A 19,039-nucleotide genomic window follows, 5' to 3' on the forward strand; every position below is an offset into this window, starting at 1 on the left:
GTGAAATCCTGGGGCCACCCACACAATTCCCGTAGTTTCCAAAGATAAATTAATCCTGGGTTTTGGTGCTGAGGTTTAGACTCTGCACGTTTTGTAGACCTAAATTTATCCTAGATTTTGATGCTGAGTTTTAGACTGTGCCCATTTTGTAGACCTAAATTTATCCTGAATTTTGGTGCTGAGTTTTGGACTCAGCCCATTTTCAGACCTAAATTTATTCTGGATTTTGGTGCTGCATTTTAGACGGTTCCCATTTTCCAGACCTAGAGAAATCCAGGATTTTGGTGCTGAGTTTTACGTTCTCCCATTTTCCAGTCCTATAATAATCCTAGGTTTTGGTGCTGAGTTTTGGACTCAGTCCATTTTCCAGACCAAAATTTATCCTAGATTTTGATGCTGAGTTTTAGACCGTGTCTGTTTTGTAGAACTAGAGTAATCCTGGATTTTGGTACTGAGATTTAGACTGTGCCCATTTTCCAGACCTAGAGTAATCCTGGATTTTGGTGCTGAGATTTAGACTGTGCCCATTTTCCAGAACTAGAGTAATCTTGAATTTTGGTGCTGAGTTTTGACTCTGCCCATTTTCCAGATCTACATTTATCCTGGATTTTGGTGCCAAGTTTAAACTGTTCCCATTTTCCAGACCTGGAATAATCCTGGGTTTTGGTGCTGAATTTTAGACTATGCCCATTTTCCAGATCTAAAGTAATCCTGGTTTTTGGTGCTTGCTCAGATCAGGTGGACCAAAACAGCAGGAAGTGCCTCTGACAGATTCCAGGATTCCAGTGTCTTCAACGAAACCCTGAGGATTTCCAACATCCAGAGACACCAGGGAGGCCGCTACTACTGCAAGGCTGAGAACGGGCTGGGCTCCCCGGCCATCAAATCCATCCGAGTGGACGTGTACTGTGAGTAAATCCTTGGAATTCTGCCTTTGCTCCTTTGGGAATGCCTTACAATTGCTGCTGTTCCCGAGGAATTCGGCTCCGTGTGAATCCCGGTTTTATTGGGGGATGCGGCGGGTTTGAGGAGTTTTTATGGTTGGAAGAAGGTGAAGGGTTGGGATTGTAGGGGGAATGTGGAGGATTGGGATTGGAATGGAAATGCAGAGGATTTGGGATTGTAGGGGGAATGTGGAGGATTGGGATTGGAGTGGAAATGTGGAGGATTGGGATTGGAGTGGAGAATGTGAAGGATTTGGATTGGAGTGGAAGAATGTGAAGGGTTTGGGACTGGAGTGAAAATATGAAGGATTTGGATTGTGGTGAAGAATGTGAAGGATTTGGATTGGAGTGAAAATATGAAGAATTGGGATTGTGGTCAAAATGTGAAGGATTTAGGTTGGAGTAGAAATGTGGAGGATTGGGATTGGAATGAAAAATGTGAAGAATTTGGGATTGGAGTGGAAATGTCAAGGATTGGGATTGGAGTGGAAAATGTCAAGGATTTGGGATTGGAGTGGAAATGTCAAGGATTTGGGATTGGAGTGGAAATGTGGAGGATTTGGGATTGCAGTGAAAAATATGAAGAATTTGGATTGTGGTGAAGAATGTGAAGGATTTGGATTGGAGTGGAAATGTGGAAGATTGGGACTGGAGTGAAAATATGAAGAGTTAGGCTTGGGATAAATATGTGAAGGATTGGGATTTGGGTAAAAATGTGAGGGATTTGGATGTGGCAAAGAATGTGAAGGATTTGGGATTGGAGTGGAAATACGAAGAGTTAGGATTAGGGTGAAAATATGAAGGATTGGGATTGTGGTGAAGAATGTGAAGGATTTGGATTGGAGTGGAAATGTGAGGGATTGGGAATGGAATGAAAATATGAAGAGTTAGGATTGGGGTAAAAATATGAAGGATTTGGATTGTGGTGAAGAATGTGAAGGGTTGGGATTGTAGAGGAAAATGTGGAGGATTGGGATTGGAGGGGAAATGTGGATTATTTGGGTTGGAGTGGAAATGTGAAGGGTTTGGGATTGGAATGAAAATATGAAGGATTGGGATTGTGATGAAGAATGTGAAGGATTTGGATTGTAGAAGAAAATGTGGAGGATTTGGATTGAAGTGAAAAAATGTGAAGGATGTGATGGAAAATGTGATGGATTGGGATTGTAAGGAAAATTGTGAAGGATTGGGATTGGAGTGAAAAATACACATTGGGATTGTGGTGAAGAATGTGAAAGATTGAGATGTGAGTGAAAATATGAATTTGGAATAAAAACCGTGAAGGATTTGGATTGTGATGAAAAATGTGAAGGATTGGGGTTGAGGTGAAAGATGTGAAGGGTTTGGATTGCTGGGAAAAATGAGGGGTTGGGATTGCTGGGAAAAATGGGAAGGATTGGGAATGAAGGGAAAAATGTGATGGTTGTGGTTTGCAAGGAAAAATGTGATGGATTTGGATTGTGGTGAACAATAAGAAATATTTGGATTTCAGTGAAAAATGTGAAGGATTTGGATTGCAGGGAAAAAAAGGAAAGATTGGGACAGCAAAGAGAAATACAAAGGATTTGGATTGCTGGGGAAAATGTGAAGGATTTGGATTGGAGTGAAAATATTAAGGATTTGGATTGTGGTGAACAAGGTGAAGGATTGGGAATGCAGAGAAAATGTGAAGGATTTTAATTTCAGTTAAAAATGTGAAGGATTTAGATTGGAGTGAAAAATGTGAAGGATTTGGATTGTGATGAAAAATGTGGTGAAGACTGTGAAGGATTGGGATTGCTGGGAAAAATGTGAAGGTTTGGGATTGGAGTGAAAATATTAAGGATTTGGATTGTGGTGAACAAGGTGAATGGTTGGCAATACAGGGAAAATGTGAAGGATTTTAATTGGAGTTAAAAATGTGAAGGACTTGGATTGGAGTGAAAAAATTAGGGATTTGGATTGTGGTGAACAAGGTAAATGATTGGGAATGCAGGGAAAATGTGAAGGATTTGGATTGTGATGAAAAATGTGAAAGATTGGGATTGAGGTGAAGAATGTGAAGTTCTGGGATTGGAGTGGAAATGTGAAGGGTGTGGGTTGCAGTGAGAAGTCTGAAGGATGAGCATTGCAAGGAAAAAAATTCCTTTCAGACTTTGCTCCTCGGGATCCTCCTGATCTCAGGGATTTTAAACTCAGGAATAAAGCCCACAGTGAATTGCAGAGCTTGATTCCACAGCATTACCTGGCTGTGGATGAAGATTTCCTCTTCCTCCTGGAACAAACTCCAGGAAAAGCTCCATGAGGTTGTTTGGGTGTGTTTTAGGTCATTCCTTTCCTAAATTAAAACTGGCTCTAATGGCTGTGGGTAGATCAGCCTGAGATGAGCCAGTGTCAGATGGAATTTGGGATAATTGATGCCCTAAATATCCCTGGAGTGCAGAGACAGCTCCTTTTCACAGCTCCAAAATCACCTCTGTTTACAGGAATCTGTACACACTCAGACAAATAGGCCTGGCTTATGGAAAGGGCTGAGTTTAAGGTTTAAATCTGCTGTTCCTGACTGGAATAATCAGCTCCTGCCAGGCACCCCCTGGAAAATTCCATGGGTGAGATTTTTTGGAGGGCAGATCCTCGTGGGGGTGAGGAGGGGTTTTTGGTGGGGGTGGTCCCACCAGAAATGCAGACTTGTAGGAAAATAAAGGTTGGGAAAACCCCCAAGATAATAAAAAATCATCAACCTTTGAATCCCCCCACACCTGTTAAATCACATTTAAGAAAAAAAAGAAAAAAAAAAAAAAAAAAAAAAGAGATTTTGCTCTTTGGCTTTTCTGCATTTGATAAAATCATGGAATGATTGATGTTGGATTTACATCCCATCAGGGACTCCTTCCACTATCCCAGCCTGGCTTGGACACTTCCAGGGATCCAGGGGCAGCCACAACTTCCCTGGGAATTCCATCCCAGCCCTTCCCCATCCTCACAGTGAACAATTTCAAGATCACCCACTTGCATGACTACATTATTTTGGATAATTAAAGCAGCACAATTAATAAAATGCAGATTCTGACAGATTTTTTCCTCATCCTCCATCTCCAGCCTCACCCTTCTCCACAGGATTCTGGAATTCCAGGCTCTGGAGAGCATCCATGGATATCCAGGTGGATATCCTTTTACCCCACACCAGTTTTAATGAACTGCTGGGGGTTAATTACCTTTGGGATCCCAATTTGAAATCCAGCTAAAAAAACAACCTCAGAAACCTGGTGGATTTTGGGAAAGGCATTTTTGGCAGATGGGCAGGCAAATGCAAATTATCCAAGGAGTAAAATCTCGGAATTCAGCTCCACCTCCACGCTGTGAGGAGATTTTGGGTTGGATTTGTGCTGCTGGAGCAGGACTGAGGAGCAGCATCCCCATGGATGGGGTTGAGATGATCCCTGAGGGGTTTTTTTCCAAGCTGGATGCTCCTGGGAGGGGCTGGGAATTCCACCCAGCCAGCAGAAAGGCTTCACTTGTCTGGGTTTAGGCTTGGCTCAAGTGCTCCAGGCAGATTTTCCTCTTGGATTTGTCATCTTCAGTCCCCTCCCAGGAGTTCCTTCCACAGCCTCCCTTTGTCCTCACTCCCTCACTGTTTTTCCTGGTTTTCCTTTTGTTTCTCTTCCTTAAAAATTTTTTAAGGGGAAAAAAAACCAAAATCTGTATTTTACATTCTGCTGGAGTCAGAAATGGGATTTTTTAGGGGTTGTAGGGCAGCACTGGAGAGGATCCTGCTCTGGCACTTTTAATGGGAAAGAGTTTAAGGCTGGAAAAGAAATGGGAGTCTTGGAAGAGAAATGGGATGGGAGGGAGGAAAGCTGGAACTTGCTGCTATAAATAATCCAAATTTTCCCAAACTTTCCTCATAGGAGAAATGCTGCAAGCCTCAGATCATCTCCACTGCCTGCTCTGCATTCCCTTGTTTATTATAAATGAAAATTAATCAGCTATTTCTTTTTTTTTTTCTCTATTCAAATATATTTATTTTCTCTTTAGACCATTTAAAACCCAAAATAAAGCAGGGAGAGAGCAGTGGGGTCTGACCAGGAGCCCCTCCTCATTATTTACACTCAATTAATTCCAAATTTCCCTTTTAACAGGGATTTATTTAAACCTTTTAAGGAGCCTCTGGAAAAATTTCACTAAGTGGAGATGGATGTGCTCTAAAACCAGACTTTCCTAACCCAGTTTGTTGTTCATTAATTCCACAAAATTAAGTTTCTGTCCTTTAAGAAGTGGAGGAACAGGCATTAATTAGGTTTGGGATTATGAAACCAATAATTACTGACTTAAGATGTTAATACTCCCAATTTGTAACAATTATTTCACGTCAGGTGGCCTCTGGCATCACTGCCTGTTTTCCCTGGCTTGGGAAATCCATTTTTCCTGTTTTTTGGTTTTTTTTAATGGAGAAATTATGCAGGTAGAGAGGGAATTAATAACCCAAAATTCCAGTGAGAAAATCTCAGTCCCTGCAGTGTCAGAGGTGGTTTAAATCTTGTTTGTTCCACATTTTTTTCCAGTGGGTGCTCCTGGATTTTCCAGCATCCAAAGGAAACTTGGGAAGTTAAAAATGGTTTCAGTGACTCCATGTCTTGTTTCGAGTGTCCTTGATTTAATGATAATGATCTGGAATTTTTTAATCAACTCTGATTGCATTTTTCATGGATTTCATTTGGGATTTGACCACCCCACCAGTTTAGTTTGACCTCTTTTCTCTCAAGGCTCTGTCTGTGTTTCAGGGTTGATTTTTTTTTCTTTACTGCTCTATTAAAAATCAATTTAATTGCTTTTTTTTTTCCTCTTAAAATCATCTGCTAGTGGAGCTTTGAGGAATCTCTCTCTGCCCAAGTTCTTCTGTTCAGCTGCTTCATTTTCCAAAATTTTTTCCCCAAACTGAATTTGGTTTCCTTCCATTTCCAGCTATTTTTATTCCTTATATTTGTATTCCCTGGAGCCAAAAAAGCTTTTCTGTACTGATTTCCCTCATGAGGTGCTTACAGCCAATATTAATTTATATATTATAAATATAATTTAAATTATTTATTATTAAATTTTATTTTTTTAATTTGAATTTTACTTTTCAATAACTTTATTTAGATTTAAATAAATTTCAACTTGTTTTTTATTTTTTATTTTCAGTTTATTTTTTATTTTAAAATTCTATTCTTTATTTTAAATTATAATTATTAATTGTTGGTTTTGGAGAAATTCAGTGTTCTGTGCTTGTTACATCTTGTTCAGCAATCTCAGACCCTGTGTTATTTTTCCAATGTGGAAGTGTTTCCTGTTGGATTTTTCTTTGCCCTTTAATTAATTATTTTTCTCTGCCCTTCAATTAATTCATTTTTCTTGGTTTTAATTATTTAAATTTCTTAAAAACACAAGGCCAGGTTAGGATCCTGTTCTCTGATCACTGATTCTGAGTGTGGGGTAAATGAAATCCTTCCTGCACAGTGACCCAGAAATTCCCATTATTCCAGGACTTTTCCAGTGTTTCAAACTGGGGCAGTTTGGTGCTGGGAACCTCTGCTGGGAATTCAGGCTGTGTCTGACTCCTGGGGATTGGGAAAATCCATTGCTTGAGAAAATCCATTGATTGGGAAAATCCATTGATTGGGAAAATCTACTGATTGGGAGAATCATTGATTGAGAAAATCCATTGATTGGGAAAATCCATTGATTGAGAAAATCATTGATTGGGAAAATCCATTAATTGGGAAAACCTACAGACTGAGAAAATCCATTGATTGAGGAAATTCCATTGATTGGGAAATCTACTGATTGGGAAAATAATTGATTGGGAAAACCCATTAATTGAGAAAATCCATTGATAGGAAATCATTGATTGGGAAAATCCATTGAATGGGAAATCATTGATTGGGAAAATCATTGATTGGGAAAATCCATTGATTGAAAAATCATTGATTGGGAAAATCCATTAATTGGGAAGATCCATTGATTGGAGTAATCCATTGATTGATTGGGAAAATCCATTCATTGGGATATCTATTGATTGGGAAATCATTGATTGGGAAAAGCCACTGATCCTTTTCCATCTGTGCTTATGCCTGAAGAATCATGGAGTCATGGAATTGTTGGGTTGGAATGAGACTTAAATCCCCCCCATTCCCAGCCCTGCCATGGCAGGGACACCTCCCACTGTCCCAGTGTCCAGCCTGGCCTTGGGCACTGCCAGGGATCCAGGGGCAGCCACAGCTGCTCTGGCAATCCCAGCCCAGCCAGGAATTCCCAATTCCCAACATCCCATCCATCCCTGCCCCTGGCAGTGTCCCATTCCCTGTGTCCTGTCCCTCCATCCCTGTCCCCAGTCCCTCTCCAGCTCTCCTGGATCCCTTCAGGTGCCCTCAGCTCTCCCTGGACCCTTCTCCTCTCCAGGGAACATTCCCAGCTCTCCCAGCCTGGCTCCATGGATTTCTCTCTCTGGAGCAGCTCTGCAGGTGGGGTCTCCCCTGAGCATCCCACACTGAGGGATCAGCCCAGGGCACAATTCCAGGTCATGTCCAACACTCCCAACTCCTCTCAGTGCTGCTCCCATCCCTGTGGAAGTGGAGCATTGCCATGGGTGCTGTTTGCTGTGTTGGTGCTAAAATCCTCTCTGCTCCCTGGGGGTTCCAGTGCTAATCCAGCCTCAGAAACGATGGGAAATGGCTGAGTTTGGTGTCCTTGGAGAAGGAAAACCCTCCTGCAGGGCTGCACCCCCTGTGCCACCCCCTGTGCCACCAGGACGTGCTCACAGCTTTACCAGCTGTATTTATAACCTCACTCAGAGAGGGGAGAAATCCTCTCCATAAAATCCCTTCACCTAGAGCTCATTCTATTTTTCCTTTTGGAATTCTGTCGTAGCTCAGGAAAGCATCACAGGCAGGAGCTGTGTGGGGATTGTTGATCCTGAGGTCATTTGCTTTGTCCTTTTGTGTTGGAGTGTGTTAACAACCTCCTGGCAGGGCTCTGATCCTCCTGAAATTCCATTGGAAATCGATGGCAGCTCCTCAGGGGGCTCCCAGGGTCGGGCTCTCCATCCTGGGAACAGGGAGGGAACATTTGCTTCCTTCCAGCAGCTGGAAATGCTGCTTGTTTTCAGTGCTGGGCTGTTCTGCACATGCAGCACTGCAGGTGCTGAATAAATCTCTTTGAAAGGGTTGGAGAGGGGAAAATAGCTCACACGGAGCTGGGAATAACTTGATTCCCATTTTTCCAGCTTGGTTAGAGCTGCTGTGTGTCCCCACTGGACATGTGAAGGGGTGGAGAGCAGGAGAGCTCATTTTCCTTTCTGCAGGATGCAAGAAATAGAGAAATTAATTGAATTTTGGAGGTTTATATCCCACACAAGACATTTCAAAGCTGGCTTAGTGGAGAAGCTGTGACTCCTCCATCCCTGGAAGTGTTCCAGGCCAGCTTGGATGGAGTTTGGAGCACCATGGGATGGTGGGAGGTGTCCCAGCAGGAATTTCCCCATGGAAAGGGAGCTCAGGGGTCAGAAGTGCCCAGGGAGGTTTGGATCCCCATCCCTGGGGATGTCACCTGGGGGTGGCACTCAGAGCTCTGGGCTGGGACAAGGTGGGGATTGGCACAGAATTGGTGACCTTGGAGCTCTTTCCCAACCTTGGTGATTCTGTGAAGTTCAGATTGGATATTTGGGAAAATTTCTTCCCTAAATTTATTGTCCAGCCCTGGCACAGGCACAGGGTGCAGTCCCCATGGCAGGAGAGATTTCAATCCCTGTGGATGTGGCACTTGGGGACAGTGGTGGCCTCGGCACTCAGAGCTCTGGGCTTGGGGCAAAGTGGACACTAGGCACAGCTGGGACTTGATGATCCTAAATTCTTTTCCATCCTCAACGATTCCGTGGTTGAAAGCTTGTCCTGCATCAAGGAGGGAAAACAACATGGAAAACAGGGGAGTTTCACATCTGAGGATAACTCAGGAGCTGGATAAATCCCAGAGGAAGAACAACATGGAAAACAGGGGAGTTTCACATTTGGGGATAACTCAGGAGCTGGATAAATCCCAGAGGAAGAACAACATGGAAAAGATGGGAATTTCATGTTTGAGGATAACTCAGGAGCTGAATAAATCCCAGAAGAAAAACAGCATGGAAAAGATGGGAATTTCATATTTGAGGATAACTGAGGAGCTGGATAAATCCCAGAGGAAAAACAGCATGGAAAACAGGGGAGTTTCACTTTTAAGGATAACTCAGGATCTGGATAACTCCAGCTGAGGATAACTCAGGATCTGGATAAATCCCAGAGGAAAAACAGCATGGAAAAGATGGGAATTTCATATTTGAGGATAACTCAGGATCTGGATAACTCCCAGAGGACAAACACGATGGCAAATACAGGAGTTTGACATCTGAGATAACTCAGGCCTGGCTAAGTCCAGCCCAGCCATGCGTAAGCTCTGCTCTGCCCGCCGGGATGAGGCCGTTCCCATCCCTTTCCCAGATGTGTTTTATTCTTATCCCGCCTGCTCCGAACAAAGGCAGCTAATTAACAAATGAAACCAGCAAACTGTGCAGGCCCAGCAGCTGGCAGGAGATGATCCAGCACATCCAGCCTGGATCGTGCTGAGCTGTCGGTGTCTGCGGCTCTCCCGGGGTCAGGGCTGGGGGAAGGTGATCCCAGACAGCTCCACGCCTTTGGAATTCTGCACAGGGAGGATTTTAACAGCACTCTGTGCACCTCCACTCCACCACGGTGATGCAATTCCCAGGGAATTTGGATTAGACCCGTTTTGAGCAGCTTAGGTTGAGTTTCCCGTTTGTTCGAGGGCTTAGGGACGCGTGAGGGGAATTCTTCCAATCCAGTGTTTGCCATGCCTGGGTTTTAGGGAGTGTTTGCTTCAATTCAGAGATTAAAGACTGAGAAATTGAACCTGATGGTGGCACAAACCTCTGTGGGAAACATCTTTCTGTAATTATTTCCAGGTTGATTAAGAGACTTTAGCCGTGTAGCAGCACCCATGATGACTTCAGTTTGATTTAAGGAGTGATTAATCTGTTGGCTCCTCATAATTTCATCAACCCAAAATCAACATTTTAGGGATATTTTTTTCCCTTGTAAAACGGGGGAGAGATTCATCTTATTGAGCTTCCCACCGTTAAATCTTTATAGATTTGTTTTTGTGAATTTATTGAATCTGGAATGGTTTGGGATGGAAGGGACCATAAATCCCATTATCCCATCCCATTATCCCATCCCATTATCCCATCCCATCCCATTATCCCATCCCATCCCATCCCATTGATCCCATCCCATCCCATTGATCCCATCCCACTGATCCCATCCCATTATCCCATCCCATCCCATTGATCCCATCCCATCCCATCCCATCCCTTCACATCAAATCCCATCCCATCCCATCCCATCCCATCCCATCCCATCCCATCCCATCCCATCATCCCATCCCATCCCATCCCATTATCCCATCCCATCCCATTGATCCCATTGATCCCATCCCATTGATCCCATCCCATCCCATTGATCCCATCCCATCCCATTGATCCCATCCCATCCCATTATCCCATCCCATTATCCCATCCCATTATCCCATCCCATCCCATCCCATCCCATCCCATCCCATCCCATCCCATCCCATCCCATCCCATCCCATCCCATTATCCCATTATCCCATTATCCCATTATCCCATTATCCCATTATCCCATTATCCCATTATCCCATTATCCCATTATCCCATTATCCCATCCCATCCCATCCCATCCCATCCCATCCCATCCCATCCCATCCCATCCCATCCCATCCCATCCCATCCCATCCCATCCCATCCCATCCCATCCCATCCCATCCCATCCCACTGTCCCAGGCTGTTCCAAGCCCAATGTCCAACCTGGCCTTGGACACTTCCAGGGATCCAGGGGTTTCTCCTGGGTGACCATTCCAATCCCTTCCCTCCCAGCCTTCCAAGCTCCTGGATATTCCCAGGCTGCTGGGAAAGAACAACCCCTCCCAGCCACCCACGTGCACGGAGCTTTAAGGAGAAGTTTTTAAAACCTGTTCAGAAAATTGAATATCAATTAGTGGTGATTCAATGAGAATTGAAGCTGGAATTCTGGAGAACTTCCATGAGCAGTGGGATCAGGTGGCTTTAGGCAGCCTGGCTAAAGGCAGGGAATTTGGGAGTTTCCCTGCAATATCCCTGCAGAATCCCTTGTCCAAACTCCCTATTTTTCCTGCTCTTTCTCTCTTCCAGCTCTCACATGGCCTGAGCAAAGCCCAGCCTTATGTAACCGCCCAGTCACACCACAAATGTTCAGAGAAAAGTCCCAAAATTTGGGAGCATTCTTCGCCCTCCTGGTAGTGCTTCTGCCTTTGCTTTGGTGCAGCTGTCTGGATCTTTCCAGCGCTGCTGTTGGAAAAAGAAATCCATCAGGTTCTGCAGATGGGAATTTTCCATTAGTTGACCATTACGAAATGCTTTGGCAGAGGCTTTGCTGCAGCTCCTTTCCCAACTTGGATTTCTTGGAGCTTTCCCGATGTTCCTGTCAAAATCCATCCCTTGCCATAGTTCAGTGCTTGCTTGGAAGGGATTAGCTGGAAAGGGACTGGGAACAAGGGGACAGGACACAGGGAATGGGACACTGCCAGAGGGCAGGGATGGGTGGGATATTGGGAATTGGAAATTCCTGGCTGGGCTGGGATTGCCAGAGCAGCTGTGGCTGCCCCTGGATCCCTGGCAGTGCCCAAGGCCAGGCTGGACACTGGGACAGTGGGAGGTGTCCCTGCCATGGCAGGGGGACACTGGGTGGGATTTCAGATCCTTCCATCCCAAACCATTCCATGTTTCCATGACCCTGTTCTGAGAGAGCAGATTGGACAAGCAGGTGATGGCATCACAGCTCCTGGAATCATGGAGTAATTAGGAGTCATTAATCTCAAATGACCTCTTGTCCATCCCCCAGCTCAAACCAGGGCCATTTTCAAGGTCAGATTCCTCAGGATTGTGTCCAGCCAAGCTTTGGATGTCTCCAAGTGCCCCACAGCCCCTCTGGACACGTGTCTGACTGCACAGGGAATTTATTTTCCGTATATCCAGGAGAAATTTCTCTTGGTGCAGCTTTGACCTCACAGTCCTTTCCTCTGCACCTCCAAGAAGAGTTTTTCATCTTCTCTAGAACTTCCTGGTAGCAATTTGAAGACAGAAATTCCATATGCTCTCATCCCAGCTTCTCTTTTGTCTTCATCTTCTCCAGGAGCTCCTGGTTGGCATTTGAAGATAGAAATTGGATTTTCCCAACCTCCAACCATCTCCAGGTTGGCCAAACCCAGCTCCCTCAGGATCTGGATGGCCTCCAGCCACCTTGGTGGCCTCCCTGCATTGTTCCAGTTTATCCATGTCTGGAGCTGGACAGAGTACTCAGGAGTTTGTCTCACAGGGATGGGTTGGACAAGAAGGAATTTTCCCCTGGAAGCAGCTCTCCTGTTCTTGCAGCCAGGGATGGAGGTGGTTTCAGCCCTGGATTCAGTCCTGGTTCCATTCCTGGTTTCAGACCTGGTTTCAGTCCTGGTTTCAGCCCTGGATTCAGTCCTGGTTCCATTCCTGGTTTCAGACCTGGTTTCAGTCCTGGTTTCAGCCCTGGATTCAGTCCTGGATTCAGTCCTGATTTCAGCCCTGGTTTCAGGCCTGGTTTCAGTCCTGGTTCCATTCCTGGCTTCAGACCTGGTTTCAGTCCTGGTTTCAGCCCTGGATTCAGTCCTGGATTCAGTCCTGATTTCAGCCCTGGTTTCAGGCCTGGTTTCAGTCCTGGTTTCAGCCCTGGTTTCAGGCCTGGTTTCAGCCCTGGTTTCAGTCCTGGATTCAGCCCTGGTTTCAGGCCTGGTTTCAGCCCTGGTTTCAGTCCTGGATTCAGTCCTGATTTCAGTCCTGGATTCAGTCCTGGTTTCAGGCCTGGTTTCAGCCCTGGTTTCAGCCCTGGTTTCAGGCCTGGTTTCAGCCCTGGTTTCAGACCTGGTTTCAGCTCTGGTTTCAGCCCTGGTTTCAGCCCTGGTTCCAGTCCTGGTTTCAGCCCTGGTTTCAGCCCTGGTTTCAGGCCTGGTTTCAGCCCTGGTTTCAGTCCTGGATTCAGCCCTGGTTTCAGGCCTGGTTTCAGCCCTGGTTTCAGACCTGGTTTCAGCTCTGGTTTCAGTCCTGGTTTCAGCTCTGTTTTCAGTCCTGGTTCCAGTCCTGGTTCCAGCTCTGTTTTCAGTCCTGGTTCCAGTCCTGGTTCCAGTCCTGGTTCCAGCTCTGTTTTCAGTCCTGGTTCCAGTCCTGGTTCCAGTCCTGGTTTCAGTCCTGGTTTCAGCTCTGGTTCCAGCTCTGTTTTCAGTCCTGGTTCCAGTCCTGGTTCCAGTCCTGGTTCCAGTCCTGGTTTCAGTCCTGGATTCAGTCCTGATTTCAGTCCTGGATTCAGTCCTGGTTTCAGGCCTGGTTTCAGCCCTGGTTTCAGCCCTGGATTCAGTCCTGATTTCAGTCCTGGTTTCAGCCCTGGTTTCAGCTCTGGTTTCAGTCCTGGATTCAGTCCTGATTTCAGCCCTGGATTCAGTCCTGGATTCAGTCCTGGTTTCAGCCCTGGTTTCAGCCCTGGTTCCAGGTTTAATGGATTTCCTGAGCCTTGTCTTGAGTAACTTCATGAAAATGAAGCTGAGGCCAGATTTGGACCATTTGGGTCTTTTATCCAAGGATTCACCTTCATCCAAGGGCCAGAGTTTGGAAGAGTGTCCCTGGACTCAGTGATGCTCATGGCTCCTTGTTTCCCATCCAGGGATGTGCTTTAATAAGGATAACCTGGGAATCACTGTGGGAAAGGTTCCATTCTCCAGCAAAACTCAGGGATCAGCTCTTTGACCCTAAAAATTGCAGGGAGTTAATTTTCTCCTTTTTACTTTTCAACTTCATGAGGAGAAGCCAGAATTTCTGAGCACTCTCAACCCTTTTCAAGCACTGCCCTGATTTCAAATAACCTTTCAAAGAAAACTGAAATCTCATTAGGAAATGCCATCCTAATTTGGAGCAGCAGATCCATCATTTGCTTCTGTGAGCTTAAATCAAATGTTTTGGAGGAGAAGATGAAGGTAACATTTATTTAAAATCCATGCCCCATTATGAGGCATTATTGCTGGGATTGCTGCGAATTTTGGAAGAGGTTTTGTTTCTAATTAATCAAGAGGCTCTCCAGCTTCACTCTTCTTATGCAAATAGAAATGGAGCAGCTCAAGATGAATTTTTGGTCTTTAGATGAATTTTTAGTCTTTAGGTTTGGCCTTTTTTTTTCTGGAAATTGCTTTTCAACATGGAGTTTTGATGGGATATAATCTATTTATTTTATTAATGAAGTTCTCCCTTAAGAATTCCATGGATTGTTCAGCTTTGGAAGAGGCTGCCCAGGGAAGGGGTGGAGTCAGCACTGCTGGAAAAGTTCAACCAGTTGCGGATGTGGTTTTGAGGTGGTTTTGGTGGTTGATTGCTGGATTTGGTGGTCTCAGGAGGCTTTTCCCACCTCAGCATTTCCAGGATTCTCCACCTTTGCAGAGGTGCTTTTGACTGGTTCCTTTTGGTCACGTGAAGGTTTGAGAACCTCATTCTCCATTTCACTGAAATTTGGCCTCAAACCTGATGAACCAACATTTTGATACACATCAGACTGTGACAAAAATAGGGTTAAATTTGGGAATAAGGGAATAATTAACCCCTATCCAAAGGGTTTTAAGGAATTTTAAGGAACAGTCAGTGCTGAGAAGGTTCTGGAAGGGTTGCAGCCAAGGCTGAGCTGTGCATGGAATGTTGTGTTCCTCTGTGCTTGGAAGGTGCACCTGGAATGCTGAGTCCAGGATTCCAGCGCAAGAAAAACATGGAATTGTTGGGGAGGAGATCACAGAGCTGCTCTGAGAGCTGGAGCTGCTCTGGAGCCAGCCTGGGAGAGCTGGGAATGTTCCCTGGAGAGGAGAAGGATCCAGGGAGAGCTGAGGGCACCTGGAGGGATCCAGGAGAGCTGGAGAGGGACTGGGGACAGGGATGGAGGGACAGGACACAGGGAATGGGACACTGCCAGGGGCAGGGATGGATGGGATGTTGGGAATTGGGAATTCCTGGCTGGGCTGGGATTGCCAGAGCAGCTGTGGCTGCCCCTGGATCCCTGGCAGTGCCCAAGGCCAGGCTGGAATTGGGGCTGGAGCAGCCTGGGACAGTGGGAGGTGTCCCTGCCATGGCAGGGGTGGAATGGGATGAACTTCAAGGTTCTTCCCACCAAAACCGTTGGTTTCCAGGGATGGAGGGAAAGAGAAGGGGGAATGAATTCCCATGTCCATAGAGCCAGGATTTATGGGATATTCAGAAGGAATTCCTGGCTGTGAGATGGATCATTTGGAATTGTGTGTTTTTAACCAGTACTTGTGAAAAACATCCTTTGCTTTCCTTGTTTTTCCTTGTTCCATTTCTTCCCTTCCTCAATAAAATCATCCCTCCAGACAAAGCTCAGAAAAACCCCCAGACCAGGAATCTCCTTTTTCCTGGTGGGATAAAGCCCAAATTAATTACTTTGATATCCTCATATTCCAAGGGCTATTGTATTTTTATTCCCTGTGGAAGGCAATTCCTCGTTGTGGGCATCTCATCTTCTTGGAGCTGCTGCAGTGGGAGTAATTATCTGATATCTGTATTTTAATCAAGAGAAATGTGTTCCAGAGCCCGGGATGAATTTACCTGCTGGAAGTTAAATGCCTGTAACTAAAAGCAGGGAATCTGCATTAAATTGCTGCCTTAAATTGCAGCTTTAAAAGAAAACAGCTGCGTGCACATGATCCACGGACTCCTGGATCCTGCCATTTGGATGCAAATCAGGCTGTCTATTTATTGCCAAAGCTTTATAATTTTGTGGAAAAGAGTTAGAAGAAACAAGGAGTAAAGCTGCGAACCAGACGAAACCGCGGCAATCATCGCACTATAATAGAAATATGATTGACATTAGCATGAGATTGGCTGTGTTGTTCTGCCTCAAAATGTGAGTTTTGAAGGAGATACAGTAGAGGAGAAAGAAATAAATCCTAAACTTGGCTTTTGTTGCAAAATTCCTAAGATTTGGGGCTTTTTTGAGCTGTTTAGTCTCTGTTTTACCCTCGACCCGTTATGAGGCGTCGCAGGAAATTCCCGGCGCCACGCTGTTGTCGAGTCCGCTAAAGCCTGGCTTAAACTTGCTTTTCCCTGCCTGTTTTTTCCCCTAGATTTGGATGATCCCATAGTCACGGTCCACCAGAGCATCGGGGAAGCCAAGGAGCAGTTCTATTATGAGAAGACCGTGTTCCTCAGGTGCGTGGCCAACTCCAACCCGCCCGTGCGCTACAGCTGGCGCCGCGGCCAGGAGGTGCTGCTGCAGGGCTCCGACAAGGGGGTGGAGATCTACGAGCCCTTCTTTACCCAGGTAGGCCCAAAATTCCAGGGTTCTTTTCCATCTTGAGGCTTTCTAACGGGGTCTGCCCGCTGGGTTGGTGATTGTGATGGTGGTCGGGTTGGATTGTGATGCCCCGCCCGAACGCTCCTGGGTGTTGTTAGTAGATTTCCTGATGTAAAGTATATTTAAGTTTTTTGGGAAAAAATAGAAATGATTAAATGATGAGGGAGTGATATCTACAGCAAGCCTTGTAAAGTGATTTTTGTTGGATCCCCAGATTTCTGATTTGATTCCTGTTTCCTCATCCTTCCTAACCCAACTCAGCGATTCTGCACTCAGCCTAAATCACAGCTTAAAAATCTCTCCATGCAGATTAAATTTAGGAAAAATTTCTCTATGAAAGAGGTACAGCCTGTCCAGAAAAGGGGTGGAGTCTCCATCCCTGGAAGTTTCCAAAAACCATGTGGATGTGGCAATTGAGCCCATGGATTCATGGAGAACATGGTGGTGGTTGATGGTTGAAGATCTCGAAGGGATTTTCCAACCTTAAAAATTCCATGATTCCAGACTCTATGGGAACTCCCTATGTTGGTTTTCATGCTCCTTTTTTTCTGCCTATTTTATCTTTAAATAGAAAGTTTCCTTTCACAATCCCCCCTCTTAAAAATGTGGCAAAAAAGGAAATAAAACCTTTTCCAAAGTCTTCCTGCTCCCATTCCCAGCCCCGAAGGAATCCTGGCTCTGTCAGATAAGCTGAGATTAATTTATCATGTACACACTGGCATTGAGGAAGGATAAAAAAGGTGGCAAATCCCATTGTCTGTGGCCAAAAGTGTGGGATGGTGTTTGAAGAAAAAAAAAATAAAAGGGAAAAAAAGGGGGAAAATTGGTTTGGAAAATCCCAAGGAATAACAAGGAAAGACAGAGGTGAAAACTGCCTGGTAATTTGGTGTTCAGAGCAGAAAGCAACTGCGACTTTCATAAATAATTTTCACTTAATGATTTGAGAGCACCTTCATTTGTGTCTTTTTATTGTACTTGACAGCTTTATATTGCTGCAACAGATCCGTGTTTTCCGGAGAAATGTGGAGCCTGGAACCTTGCAGAGATGGGAATTAAATCACAAAGCCAAGTTATTGGTGTCCTAAATGTAATGAGATTATTTTTAATTTAACATGAACAGACCCAGTTTAGCAAATCTGGGGCTTTGCTTGGACTCCAGTGTAAACTGGAGTTTTGAAATGTTTTAATTAAAAAGGGAAAGTGGATTTTTAATTTGGTATTTCACTGTGGAAATGCTGAGAATTGCTCTCCCTAAAATCTAAGGATTCATTTACTAAAATGTGTCACATGAAATTAGATTTTTTTTTTTAGGTTATTAAGATCACCCTTCCTAAAATCTCGGTGTGGGTTTAATTAATGAATAAATCAGATTGTCCTGGTGATATTCCAATCTTATCCATAACCTTTCTCCAGTTATTGGAGGGCAGCTGGAATTAGCGTGATCTGGGTCTGTGCAGGCAAGATCTGCTCTGTGTTTATGAGAGGAGAAGATGTAATTAAAGGTTCAAGAGTCATCAACATCTTCTGCTTAATTAGTTCATTTCGTGGTAGGGATGCAAATAGGGAGAGCTGAAGGGAAGAGGGACAGAAAGGATTTGGCTTCAGAGGATCAAGACTTGGGAATTTTGAGAGGGAATTTTTTTGTTGAGGGCTCTGAAGGTGGATTTCAATCTGGAAGGGAAATGGAATGGAAAGGAAAACAAAATTTCTCAGTTTTTTTACCCAAAGAAGAGGTTGATTGTTATTTCTGATGGTTTTGTTATTCTGGTAATCACAAAATCCTGGAATGCCTTGGGTGGGAGGGGACCATAAATCCCATCCCATTCCAACCCAGGGACACCTCCCCCTGTCCCAGGTGCTCCAACCCCAATGTCCAGCCTGGCCTTGGGCACTGCCAGGAATTCCCAATTCCCAACATCCCATCCATCCCTGCCCCTGGCAGTGTCCCATTCCCTGTGTCCTGTCCCTCCATCCCTGTCCCCAGTCCCTCTCCAGCTCTCCTGGATCCCTCCAGGTGCCCTCAGCTCTCCCTGGATCCTTCTCCTCTCCAGGTGAGCACCCCCAGCTCTCCCAGCCTGGCTCCAGAGCAGCTCCCTGGATTCCTCTGGATCATTCCAGAATATCCAGGTCCCCAGAGCTGGAGCAGCTCTGCAGGTGGGGTCTCACCTGAGCAGGGCAGAGGGGCAGAATCCCCCCTTTCCCCTTTTTCCCATACTCTGGGATGATCCCAAAATCCAGCCAGCAATTAAATCACAGGAGACACTTGGAAAACTGGGCAAATCCAAACAAATTCCTTAAATACAACCAGATTTTTCCAGTCAGTCAGGAAACATCAACCACTTATTCCAGCATCCATGGGGAGAGAAACAGAGCAAACCATCCTCATCCACAAAAATGGTGGGAAAATGAAATTCCCAAATCCCAAATCTCGATGGAGATTTTTTTCCCTGAGAGTTCTCATCCTCTTTGTCACTCATTGGAATTGCTCAGCCTGAGCACGAGATTAAATTTGCTGTATTTACGATAATTATGCAATTAGACATAATTAGACTAATTATCCCAACCAATGAGGAAAATACATACATTTTTATAAATCTGCGAGCTGGG

The 19,039-nt window shown here is 45.0% G+C and overlaps 1 protein-coding gene across 1 annotated transcript in view; it reads left to right on the plus strand.

Moving 5' to 3' along the window:
* The window catches only part of MDGA2 (MAM domain containing glycosylphosphatidylinositol anchor 2), a 190,801-nt gene that overhangs the window by 65,983 nt on the left and 105,779 nt on the right, over nt 1–19,039 (plus strand). The window contains exons 3-4 of the mRNA XM_056493793.1: nt 734–908; nt 16,203–16,399. Of these exons, the coding sequence (XP_056349768.1) occupies nt 734–908; nt 16,203–16,399 (372 nt within the window). The remainder of the gene's footprint in view (nt 1–733; nt 909–16,202; nt 16,400–19,039) is intronic.

Source organism: Oenanthe melanoleuca, chromosome 5 (assembly GCF_029582105.1).
Source record: "Oenanthe melanoleuca isolate GR-GAL-2019-014 chromosome 5, OMel1.0, whole genome shotgun sequence".
In the NCBI taxonomy this organism is placed as follows: domain Eukaryota; kingdom Metazoa; phylum Chordata; class Aves; order Passeriformes; family Muscicapidae; genus Oenanthe; species Oenanthe melanoleuca.